This window comes from Ascaphus truei, chromosome 7, assembly GCF_040206685.1.
Source record: "Ascaphus truei isolate aAscTru1 chromosome 7, aAscTru1.hap1, whole genome shotgun sequence".
Classification (NCBI taxonomy): domain Eukaryota; kingdom Metazoa; phylum Chordata; class Amphibia; order Anura; family Ascaphidae; genus Ascaphus; species Ascaphus truei.
In genome coordinates, this window is record NC_134489.1 from 101,196,041 (window position 1) to 101,209,300 (window position 13,260).

Here is a 13,260-nt window from a genome sequence, read left to right on the forward strand (position 1 = left end):
AGTTACCTCCATAACTCCAGCTTCCATCCCACTCATACAAAACGAGCCATCCTGCACAGCCGGGGTATAAGATATCACCGCATAGGCCCTGACACTAAAGACAGAAACAGAAACCTCACAACCCTGACTGAATCATTCTCACAGGAGAGATACAAGCCAAAGGCTATTTCCCAACAATCACAACTGCACTTACAGCCCCACGAGAACACCTGCTCAGTACTAGTAGAAAAAAATAACCACACGCATATCGCTAGTGACTACATACAGTCTCGGAGGGAATGCAGAAAATAATCAAAGATCTGCAACCCCCAAACCTCCCATCCTCGCATCCTGAAACCCCCAAACCTCCCATCCTCGCATCCTGAAACCCCCAAACCTCCCATCCTCGCATCCTGAAACCCCCAAACCTCCCATCCTCGCATCCTGAAACCCCCAAACCTCCCATCCTCGCATGCTAGCCACCCCCAAACCTCCCATCCTCGCATTCTAGCCACCCCCAAACCTCCCATCCTCGCATTCTAGCAACCCCCAAACCTCCCATCCTCGCATTCTAGCCACCCCCAAACCTCCCATCCTCACATTCTAGCCACCCCCAAACCTCCCATCCTCGCATTCTAGCAACCCCCAAACCTCCCATCCTCGCATTCTAGCCACCCCCAAACCTCCCATCCTCACATTCTAGCCACCCCCAAACCTCCCATCCTCGCATTCTAGCAACTCCCAAACCTCCCATCCTCGCATTCTAGCAACCCCCAAACCTCCCATCCTCACATTCTAGCCACCCCCAAACCTCCCATCCTCCCATCCTCCCATCCTCGCATTCTAGCCACCCCCAAACCTCCCATCCTCGCATTCTAGCCACCCCCAAACCTCCCATCCTCGCATTCTAGCCACCCCCAAACCTCCCATCCTCGCATTCTAGCCACCCCCAAACCTCCCATCCTCGCATTCTAGCCACCCCCAAACCTCCCATCCTCGCATTCTAGCCACCCCCAAACCTCCCATCCTCGCATTCTAGCAACCCCCAAACCTCCCATCCTCGCATTCTAGCCACCCCCAAACCTCCCATCCTCACATTCTAGCCACCCCCAAACCTCCAATCCTTGCATTCTAGCAACCCCCAAACCTCCCATCCTCCCATCCTCGCATTCTAGCCACCCCCAAACCTCCCATCCTCGCATTCTAGCCACCCCCAAACCTCCCATCCTCGCATTCTAGCCACCCCCAAACCTCCCATCCTCACATTCTAGCCACCCACAAACCTCCCATCCTCACATTCTAGCCACCCCCAAACCTCACATCCTCGCATTCTAGCCACCCCCAAACCTCACATCCTCGCATTCTAGCCACCCCCAAACCTCCCATCCTCCCATCCTCCCATCCTCGCATTCTAGCCACCCCCAAACCTCCCATCCTCACATTCTAGCCACCCCCAAACCTCCCATCCTCGCATTCTAGCCACCCCCAAACCTCCCATCCTCGCATTCTAGCAACCCCCAAACCTCCCATCCTCGCATTCTAGCCACCCCCAAACCTCCCATCCTCGCATTCTAGCCACCCCCAAACCTCCCATCCTCGCATTCTAGCAACCCCCAAACCTCCCATCCTCGCATTCTAGCCACCCCCAAACCTCCCATCCTCACATTCTAGCCACCCCCAAACCTCCCATCCTCGCATTCTAGCCACCCCCAAACCTCCCATCCTCGCGTCCTGAAAACCCCCAAACCTCCCATCCTCGCATTCTAGCCACCCCCAAACCTCCCATCCTCACATTCTAGCCACCCCCAAACCTCCCATCCTCGCATTCTAGCCACCCCCAAACCTCCCATCCTCGCATCCTGAAACCCCCAAACCTCCCATCCTCGCATGCTAGCCACCCCCAAACCTCCCATCCTCGCATTCTAGCCACCCCCAAACCTCCCATCCTCGCATTCTAGCAACCCCCAAACCTCCCATCCTCGCATTCTAGCCACCCCCAAACCTCCCATCCTCACATTCTAGCCACCCCCAAACCTCCCATCCTCGCATTCTAGCAACCCCCAAACCTCCCATCCTCGCATTCTAGCCACCCCCAAACCTCCCATCCTCACATTCTAGCCACCCCCAAACCTCCCATCCTCGCATTCTAGCAACTCCCAAACCTCCCATCCTCGCATTCTAGCAACCCCCAAACCTCCCATCCTCACATTCTAGCCACCCCCAAACCTCCCATCCTCCCATCCTCCCATCCTCGCATTCTAGCCACCCCCAAACCTCCCATCCTCGCATTCTAGCCACCCCCAAACCTCCCATCCTCGCATTCTAGCCACCCCCAAACCTCCCATCCTCGCATTCTAGCCACCCCCAAACCTCCCATCCTCGCATTCTAGCCACCCCCAAACCTCCCATCCTCACATTCTAGCCACCCCCAAACCTCCCATCCTCGCATTCTAGCAACCCCCAAACCTCCCATCCTCGCATTCTAGCCACCCCCAAACCTCCCATCCTCACATTCTAGCCACCCCCAAACCTCCAATCCTTGCATTCTAGCAACCCCCAAACCTCCCATCCTCCCATCCTCGCATTCTAGCCACCCCCAAACCTCCCATCCTCGCATTCTAGCCACCCCCAAACCTCCCATCCTCGCATTCTAGCCACCCCCAAACCTCCCATCCTCACATTCTAGCCACCCCCAAACCTCCCATCCTCACATTCTAGCCACCCCCAAACCTCACATCCTCGCATTCTAGCCACCCCCAAACCTCACATCCTCGCATTCTAGCCACCCCCAAACCTCCCATCCTCCCATCCTCCCATCCTCGCATTCTAGCCACCCCCAAACCTCCCATCCTCACATTCTAGCCACCCCCAAACCTCCCATCCTCGCATTCTAGCCACCCCCAAACCTCCCATCCTCGCATTCTAGCAACCCCCAAACCTCCCATCCTCGCATTCTAGCCACCCCCAAACCTCCCATCCTCGCATTCTAGCCACCCCCAAACCTCCCATCCTCGCATTCTAGCAACCCCCAAACCTCCCATCCTCGCATTCTAGCCACCCCCAAACCTCCCATCCTCACATTCTAGCCACCCCCAAACCTCCCATCCTCGCATTCTAGCCACCCCCAAACCTCCCATCCTCGCGTCCTGAAAACCCCCAAACCTCACATCCTCGCATTCTAGCCACCCCCAAACCTCCCATCCTCCCATCCTCGCATTCTAGCCACCCCCAAACCTCCCATCCTCGCATTCTAGCAACCCCCAAACCTCCCATCCTCGCATTCTAGCCACCCCCAAACCTCCCATCCTCGCATTCTAGCCACCCCCAAACCTCACATCCTCGCATTCTAGCCACCCCCAAACCTCACATCCTCGCATTCTAGCCACCCCCAAACCTCCCATCCTCCCATCCTCCCATCCTCGCATTCTAGCCACCCCCTAACCTCCCATCCTCGCATTCTAGCAACCCCCAAACCTCACATCCTCGCATTCTAGCCACCCCCAAACCTCACATTATCGCATTCTAGCAACCCCCAAACCTCCCATCCTCGCATTCTAGCCACCCCCAAACCTCCCATCCTCGCATTCTAGCCACCCCCAAACCTCCCATCCTCGCATTCTAGCCACCCCCAAACCTCCCATCCTCGCATTCTAGCAACCCCCAAACCTCCCATCCTCGCATTCTAGCCACCCCCTAACCTCCCATCCTCGCATTCTAGCAACCCCCAAACCTCACATCCTCGCATTCTAGCCACCCCCAAACCTCACATTATCGCATTCTAGCAACCCCCAAACCTCCCATCCTCGCATTCTAGCCACCCCCAAACCTCCCATCCTCGCATTCTAGCCACCCCCAAACCTCCCATCCTCGCATTCTAGCCACCCCCAAACCTCACATCCTCGCATTCTAGCCACCCCCAAACCTCCCATCCTCGCATTCTAGCCACCCCCAAACCTCCCATCCTCCCATCCTCCCATCCTCGCATTCTAGCCACCCCCAAACCTCACATCCTCGCATTCTAGCCACCCCCAAACCTCCCATCCTCGCATTCTAGCCACCCCCAAACCTCCCATCCTCCCATCCTCCCATCCTCGCATTCTAGCCACCCCCAAACCTCACATCCTCGCATTCTAGCCACCCCCAAACCTCCCATCCTCGCATTCTAGCCACCCCCAAACCTCACATCCTCGCATTCTAGCCACCCCCAAACCTCACATCCTCGCATTCTAGCCACCCCCAAACCTCACATTATCGCATTCTAGCCACCCCCAAACCTCCCATCCTCGCATTCTAGCCACCCCCAAACCTCCCATCCTCGCATTCTAGCCACCCCCAAACCTCACATTATCGCATTCTAGCCACCCCCAAACCTCACATCCTCGCATTCTAGCCACCCCCAAACCTCCCATCCTCGCATTCTAGCCACCCCCAAACCTCCCATCCTCGCATTCTAGCAACTCCCATCCTCCCATCCTCGCATTCTAGCCACCCCAAACCTCCCATCCTCCCATCCTCCCATCCTCGCATTCTAGCCACCCCCAAACCTCCCATCCTCGCATTCTAGCAACCCCCAAACCTCACATCCTCGCATTCTAGCCACCCCCAAACCTCCCATCCTCCCATCCTCGCATTCTAGCCACCCCCTAACCTCCCATCCTCGCATTCTAGCCACCCCCAAACCTCCCATCCTCACATTCTAGCCACCCCCAAACCTCCCATCCTCGCATTCAAGCCACCCCCAAACCTCCCATCCTCGCATTCTAGCCACCCCCAAACCTCCCATCCTCACATTCTAGCCACCCCCAAACCTCCCATCCTCGCATTCTAGCAACTCCCATCCTCCCATCCTCGCATTCTAGCCACCCCCTAACCTCCCATCCTCGCATTCTAGCCACCCCCTAACCTCCCATCCTCGCATTCTAGCCACCCCCAAACCTCCCATCCTCACATTCTAGCCACCCCCAAACCTCCCATCCTCGCATTCTAGCCACCCCCAAACCTCCCATCCTCGCATTCTAGCCACCCCCAAACCTCCCATCCTCACATTCTAGCCACCCCCAAACCTCCCATCCTCGCATTCTAGCCACCCCCAAACCTCCCATCCTCGCATTCTAGCAACCCCCAAACCTCCCATCCTCGCATTCTAGCCACCCCCAAACCTCCCATCCTCGCATTCTAGCCACCCCCAAACCTCCCATCCTCGCATTCTAGCCACCCCCAAACCTCCCATCCTCGCATTCTAGCCACCCCCAAACCTCACATCCTCGCATTCTAGCCACCCCCAAACCTCACATCCTCGCATTCTAGCCACCCCCAAACCTCCCATCCTCCCATCCTCGCATTCTTGCCACCCCCAAACCTCCCATCCTCGCATTCTAGCCACCCCCAAACCTCCCATCCTCACATTCTAGCCACCCCCAAACCTCCCATCCTCGCATTCTAGCCACCCCCAAACCTCCCATCCTCGCATTCTAGCAACCCCCAAACCTCCCATCCTCGCATTCTAGCCACCCCCAAACCTCCCATCCTCGCATTCTAGCCACCCCCAAACCTCCCATCCTCGCATTCTAGCCACCCCCAAACCTCCCATCCTCGCATTCTAGCCACCCCCAAACCTCACATCCTCGCATTCTAGCCACCCCCAAACCTCCCATCCTCGCGTCCTGAAAACCCCCAAACCTCACATCCTCGCATTCTAGCCACCCCCAAACCTCCCATCCTCCCATCCTCCCATCCTCACATTCTAGCCACCCCCAAACCTCCCATCCTCGCATTCTAGCCACCCCCAAACCTCACATCCTCGCATTCTAGCCACCCCCAAACCTCACATTATCGCATTCTAGCCACCCCCAAACCTCCCATCCTCGCATTCTAGCCACCCCCAAACCTCACATCCTCGCATTCTAGCCACCCCCAAACCTCACATCCTCGCATTCTAGCCACCCCCAAACCTCCCATCCTCCCATCCTCCCATCCTCGCATTCTAGCCACCCCCAAACCTCACATCCTCGCATTCTAGCCACCCCCAAACCTCCCATCCTCGCATTCTAGCCACCCCCAAACCTCCCATCCTCCCATCCTCCCATCCTCGCATTCTAGCCACCCCCAAACCTCACATCCTCGCATTCTAGCCACCCCCAAACCTCCCATCCTCGCATTCTAGCCACCCCCAAACCTCCCATCCTCCCATCCTCCCATCCTCGCATTCTAGCCACCCCCAAACCTCACATCCTCGCATTCTAGCCACCCCCAAACCTCCCATCCTCCCATCCTCCCATCCTCGCATTCTAGCCACCCCCAAACCTCACATCCTCGCATTCTAGCCACCCCCAAACCTCCCATCCTCCCATCCTCGCATTCTAGCCACCCCCAAACCTCACATTATCGCATTCTAGCCACCCCCAAACCTCCCATCCTCGCATTCTAGCCACCCCCATACCTCCCATCCTCGCATTCTAGCAACTCCCATCCTCCCATCCTCGCATTCTAGCCACCCCCTAACCTCCCATCCTCGCATTCTAGCAACCCCCAAACCTCACATCCTCGCATTCTAGCCACCCCCAAACCTCCCATCCTCGCATTCTAGCCACCCCCAAACCTCACATCCTCGCATTCTAGCCACCCCCAAACCTCCCATCCTCACATTCTAGCCACCCCCAAACCTCCCATCCTCGCATTCTAGCCACCCCCAAACCTCCCATCCTCCCATCCTCGCATTCTAGCCACCCCCAAACCTCCCATCCTCGCATTCTAGCCACCCCCAAACCTCACATCCTCGCATTCTAGCCACCCCCAAACCTCACATTATCGCATTCTAGCCACCCCCTAACCTCCCATCCTCGCATTCTAGCAACCCCCAAACCTCACATCCTCGCATTCTAGCCACCCCCAAACCTCACATTATCGCATTCTAGCCACCCCCAAACCTCCCATCCTCGCATTCTAGCCACCCCCAAACCTCACATCCTCGCATTCTAGCCACCCCCAAACCTCCCATCCTCGCATTCTAGCAACCCCCAAACCTCCCATCCTCACATTCTAGCCACCCCCAAACCTCCCATCCTCGCATTCTAGCCACCCCCAAACCTCACATCCTCGCATTCTAGCCACCCCCAAACCTCACATCCTCGCATTCTAGCCACCCCCAAACCTCCCATCCTCCCATCCTCGCATTCTAGCCACCCCCAAACCTCACATCCTCGCATTCTAGCCACCCCCAAACCTCACATCCTCGCATTCTAGCCACCCCCAAACCTCACATCCTCGCATTCTAGCCACCCCCAAACCTCCCATCCTCGCATTCTAGCCACCCCCAAACCTCCCATCCTCGCATTCTAGCCACCCCCAAACCTCCCATCCTCGCATTCTAGCCACCCCCAAACCTCACATCCTCGCATTCTAGCCACCCCCAAACCTCCCATCCTCGCATTCTAGCCACCCCCAAACCTCACATCCTCGCATTCTAGCCACCCCCAAACCTCCCATCCTCGCATTCTAGCCACCCCCAAACCTCACATTATCGCATTCTAGCCACCCCCAAACCTCCCATCCTCGCATTCTAGCCACCCCCAAACCTCCCATCCTCGCATTCTAGCCACCCCCAAACCTCACATTATCGCATTCTAGCCACCCCCAAACCTCCCATCCTCGCATTCTAGCCACCCCCAAACCTCACATTATCGCATTCTAGCCACCCCCAAACCTCCCATCCTCACATTCTAGCCACCCCCAAACCTCCCATCCTCACATTCTAGCCACCCCCAAACCTCACATCCTCGCATTCTAGCAACTCCCAAACCTCACATCCTCGCATTCTAGCAACCCCCAAACCTCCCATCCTCCCATCCTGAAACCCCCAAACCTCCCATCCTCGCATCCTGAAACCCCCAAACCTCCCATCCTTGCATTCTAGCCACCCCCAAACCTCCCATCCTCACATTCTAGCCACCCCCAAACCTCCCATCCTCACGTTCTAGAAACCCCCAAACCTCCCATCCTCGCATTCCCCGCTGCACACCCCCTTCACACTGCTGATGGATATATGGCCTACATGCTCTCCAAATATCTCAGTAACCCTTTCATCCATTTATTTCCCTGTCTTTGTTTACCCTCTGCAATGAATTCTCCACATCTTCTGTCTTAGATTATCTGCACTTGCCGGCCGCGCATTATCTCTTTGATAAAGCGCCAGCTACGGCGGGAAACGCGTCAGAGCTATCCAATTTTTGTCTTCGTTTGGCATTAAGCTGCATTAAATGTTAGATTTTTAGTATTTGGCCTCCAGTTCTCCTTTATTCATGCTGTGCTCCTCTGCCCTTTTTGCTTCTTCCTATCTGGCCTCCCTGCTTCACGCCTCCCTGCCTCACGCCTCCCTGCCTCACGCCTCCCTGCCTCACGCCTCCCTGCTTCACGCCTCCCTGCCTCACGCCTCCCTGCCTCACGCCTCCCTGCTTCACGCCTCCCTGCCTCACGCCTCCCTGCCTCACGCCTCCCTGCCTCACGCCTCCCTGCTTCACGCCTCCCTGCCTCACGCCTCCCTGCCTCACGCCTCCCTGCCTCACGCCTCCCTGCTTCACGCCTCCCTGCCTCACGCCTCCCTGCCTCACGCCTCCCTGCCTCACGCCTCCCTGCCTCACGTCTCCCTGCTTCACGCCTCCCTGCCTCACGCCTCCCTGCCTCACGCCTCCCTGCCTCACGCCTCCCTGCTTCACGCCTCCCTGCCTCACGCCTCCCTGCCTCACGCCTCCCTGCTTCACGCCTCCCTGCCTCACGCCTCCCTGCCTCACGCCTCCCTGCCTCACGCCTCCCTGCCTCACGCCTCCCTGCCTCACACCTCCCTGCCTCACGCCTCTCTTCCTTAGGCTGCGGTCCCACTAACTACGAGGCGTGCGCTGTACGATCAAGCCCCGCCCCCCCCAGTTACTCCGGGCCCAGTTCCTACCTTGTCGCGCACCTTTCCTCAGCGGTGCGCGACAGGTTTTCAGGCAGGCAGGGGAATTTGAGTTTGGCATTCGCGACGGAGGCGTGGCCACGCCCCCACCGGCGGTTCAGCCAATGAGGTCGAACCAGCCGCGGGACATCATGGCCACGCCCCCGCAAACCTACAGCCACGCCCCCTCCCGTCGCAAACCTTCCCTCTCCCCTCAGACCGCAGATCGCGGTGCAGCGCTGTGCACGCGCCCCCCCACCCGCCGGGAGCGCGTGCCACAGTGCTGACTGGGGACTCAGTCTTACAGCTCCCTGCCTCCCACCTCCCTGCCTCCCACCTCCCACCTCCCACCTCCCTGCCTCCCTGCCTCCCACCTCCCTGCCTCCCACCTCCCTGCCTCACACCTCTCTTCCTTACAGCTCCCTGCCTCACGCCTCCCTGCCTCCCACCTCCCTGCCTCACACCTCTCTTCCTTACAGCTCCCTGCCTCCCACCTCCCTGCCTCCCACCTCCCTGCCTCACACCTCCCTGCCTCCCACCTCCCTGCCTCCCACCTCCCTGCCTCCCACCTCCCTGCCTCCCACCTCCCTGCCTCACGCCTCCCTGCCTCCCACCTCCCTGCCTCACGCCTCCCTGCCTCCCACCTCCCTGCCTCACGCCTCCCTGCCTCCCACCTCCCTGCCTCACACCTCTCTTCCTTACAGCTCCCTGCCTCCCACCTCCCTGCCTCACACCTCTCTTCCTTACAGCTCCCTGCCTCACGCCTCCCTGCCTCACACCTCTCTTCCTTACAGCTCCCTGCCTCCCACCTCCCTGCCTCCCACCTCCCTCCCTCACACCTCTCTTCCTTACAGCTCCCTGCCCCACGCCTCCCTGCCTCACACCTCTCTTCCTTACAGCTCCCTGCCTCCCACCTCCCTGCCTCACACCTCTCTTCCTTACACCTCTCTTCCTTACAGCTCCCTGCCTCACACCTCTCTTCCTTACAGCTCCCTGCCTCACACCTCTCTTCCTTACAGCTCCCTGCCTCCCACCTCCCTGCCTCACACCTCTCTTCCTTACAGCTCCCTGCCTCACGCCTCCCTGCCTCCCACCTCTCTTCCTTACAGCTCCCTGCCTCCCACCTCCCTGCCTCACACCTCTCTTCCTTACACCTCTCTTCCTTACAGCTCCCTGCCTCACACCTCTCTTCCTTACAGCTCCCTGCCTCCCACCTCCCTGCCTCACACCTCTCTTCCTTACAGCTCCCTGCCTCACGCCTCCCTGCCTCACACCTCTCTTCCTTACAGCTCCCTGCCTCCCACCTCCCTGCCTCACACCTCTCTTCCTTACAGCTCCCTGCCTCACGCCTCCCTGCCTCACACCTCTCTTCCTTACAGCTCCCTGCCTCACACCTCCCTGCCTCACGCCTCCCTGCCTCACGCCTCCCTGCCTCACACCTCTCTTCCTTACAGCTCCCTGCCTCCCACCTCCCTGCCTCCCACCTCCCTGCCTCACACCTCTCTTCCTTACAGCTCCCTGCCTCCCACCTCCCTGCCTCACACCTCTCTTCCTTACAGCTCCCTGCCTCACGCCTCCCTGCCTCACACCTCTCTTCCTTACAGCTCCCTGCCTCACGCCTCCCTGCCTCACACCTCTCTTCCTTACAGCTCCCTGCCTCCCACCTCCCTGCCTCCCACCTCCCTGCCTCACACCTCTCTTCCTTACAGCTCCCTGCCTCCCACCTCCCTGCCTCACACCTCTCTTCCTTACAGCTCCCTGCCTCACGCCTCCCTGCCTCACACCTCTCTTCCTTACAGCTCCCTGCCTCCCACCTCCCTGCCTCCCAGCTCCCTGCCTCCCACCTCCCTGCCTCACACCTCTCTTCCTTACAGCTCCCTGCCTCCCACCTCCCTGCCTCCCACCTCCCTGCCTCACACCTCCCTGCCTCCCACCTCCCTGCCTCACACCTCTCTTCCTTACAGCTCCCTGCCTCCCACCTCCCTGCCTCCCACCTCCCTGCCTCCCACCTCCCTGCCTCACACCTCTCTTCCTTACAATCCATTCGAAATGCCGCCACACGAATCTTCTCCTGCTCTTAGAAACACTTTCCTTTAAGGGTCCCCGCTCCTCTGTATCTCCACATATCTGAACTCTGATTTCTCTTTACGGTCCTACTCACCCTCACCTCATAAGATCGACTAAAGGATGTCTCATCTTTGCTCCTTTCACCTCTACAGCCCCCTCATGTCGGCATTTCGTTTTTTTTCATTCATCTCTCGCACCCTTGGAACTTTCTTCCACTCAATGTTTGTCAAGTTCCTTCTTTTTCCATTTTTTAAGCCCAGCTGAAAATTCATCTTATAAAAAAAGTGTCTTATTCAATTATCTACACCAGGGGTCTCAAACTCCGTCCTTAAGGGCCAGCGGTTATGGATATCCCTGCTTCAGCACAGGTGGCTCAGTCGAAGATATGGAATGCGCTTGGCACACAGATGTTAAGTGCATGTGCTTTAAAAAAAAAAAATGGTATCTGTGCACCAAAAGAAAACATACAAAGTCCGTCAAAAACGTCCACAAACCTGTGTGTTCATATTGTTAGCGCAAAGTGAGGCTGCGATGGATCAACCAAAAATGTATTTGATACAGCACAGGAGGTTCATTATCTAGGTTAACAAAATGTATTATTTTCGTAGTGTTACTATTATAAGTAACACTACGTGAATAATGTATATTGATTAATACTAGTGATAAATAAGAAACGACACATTGTTATTTCTTCATTTAAATTCTATCAATCAGGTTATGCGAACGATGTGTCAAGTCTGAAATCCCGTAACGACCTTCAGACATTACCACGCACATTGTGTGAAGGTTTCGAGTGCGTTTTAGCACCCCCGTTTTGACGCACAGTATAAGTGCATAGGCCTGGGAGTGCCCCTCCCCTGCAGATAACGGCAGAGAGGGCTTATAAACATTCAGTGCACATTGAGGAGTTGAGCATGATGCGGTGTATCAGAGGGGGTTCCATTCAGCTGAATCCAGGCACACACAGAGGCACACACTGCAGAGCTGCTACAATGCAGACATTCATGCTGTCTCTCTGATCATCCTTGGGCTGTATGCCTCTTATCTCCCTCTGAGGCGGTGTTCTGCCCTGGCTGAGACGCTGGTCGTGAGTTGGCAGGGCTGGTCATGGCTGAGCAGCATCCCCTTGTCAGTGCGTTGGGAGAGGACACCACTGCAGGTCCTCGGTGGGTTCAGACAGAGGGATGCTCAGCTCCGGCTGGGGAGCTTGGACTTCAGTGATGGGCTGTGGGTAGAGGGGTCTGCCGATCTGCCAGCTCTGGATGTACTGAGCAGTGGGAGGGCTCCGGGGAGGGGATGAGAGCAGAGTTAGGGGGGCTGTAGGTCGGGGTGGCCTTGGTGAGCAGACACCGATTTGCAAAGTGAGGTGGTGGGAAGGTGAGCACCAGGGCACATTGGAAGTGACCTGTTCTGTAAACTCGGGGAGGCCGGAGCTTTTTGGGAAGAGATTGGTGTTTTTCTTTTGTGCCAAGACAAGGAGACAAATAATGACACGCTGGTCCAGATGTTTCACCTTGCTGCTGCAATGGGGGAAATACCTCTTCTCTTGTATCTTTCCACTGCATGTGTGCCGGAGTGACAAGGTAAGCGAGTACTAGCAGGGAGACATCATCCTCAATGTGCAGTGCATTTGGAAACAATCTCTGTGTCTTATCTGGGCCATACTCACGATACTTTGCTGCCACTTGGACACACACACACCTTGTACCACAAAGATATTTGGGTCACAAAAGTAACTGCCTTCCACTCAGGTCACACACTCCTTTGTCCCATATAGTTATCAGCACCTTGCTACCCCTGCTGCCAGTAACCCGTCGGGGATACATAGCTTTGCACACCTTCTACCTCACAGACCCGTTTTCTTCTTCCTCTCAGAGAGGGAATTCCTACCTCTCACCTCCTCCCACAGATGCAGTGTGTCCGAGACGTATGTGGCCCATGTTCACTAAAAGGTGCTAAGCTTTACCACGTCCTAACTTAGAATGGGAGTTACGATGCTGTAAAACTTGGCACTCTTTGGTAAATATGGGCCTCAGTGTTTAACTGAGACCATAGCATTATGTGCCCTTTGCTTTCTCCAACATGAGGGCCAAGGAAACCCCGTCTCCTCCCACTGACCCAGGGCTCTGCTACGTATGCTAGGCCCATCACCCCACCCCCCCACAGTTTCCCCATCTCTTCTGGCTGTTCTATCCCTGATCCCTTTTCTGTTCTGTTGGTTCCCCCCATGCCTCGCAGTATGCTTGTATGGCCGTAATGGTAATTACTGAAGAGATGATTGCGTA

The 13,260-nt window shown here is 57.0% G+C and overlaps 1 protein-coding gene across 9 annotated transcripts in view; it reads left to right on the forward strand.

The window, feature by feature from the left end:
* TNS1 (tensin 1) overlaps positions 1–13,260 on the forward strand; it is a 421,249-nt gene that overhangs the window by 64,420 nt on the left and 343,569 nt on the right. The window contains exon 1 of one of the 9 annotated variants that reach the window (XM_075609702.1): positions 12,448–12,558. The exons of the other annotated variants lie outside the window; for them this stretch is intronic. Within the exon in view, the coding sequence (XP_075465817.1) occupies positions 12,463–12,558 (96 nt within the window). The 5' untranslated portion in view covers positions 12,448–12,462. Of the gene's footprint in view, positions 1–12,447; positions 12,559–13,260 lie in introns of those variants that run through there. 9 annotated transcript variants of the gene reach the window in all.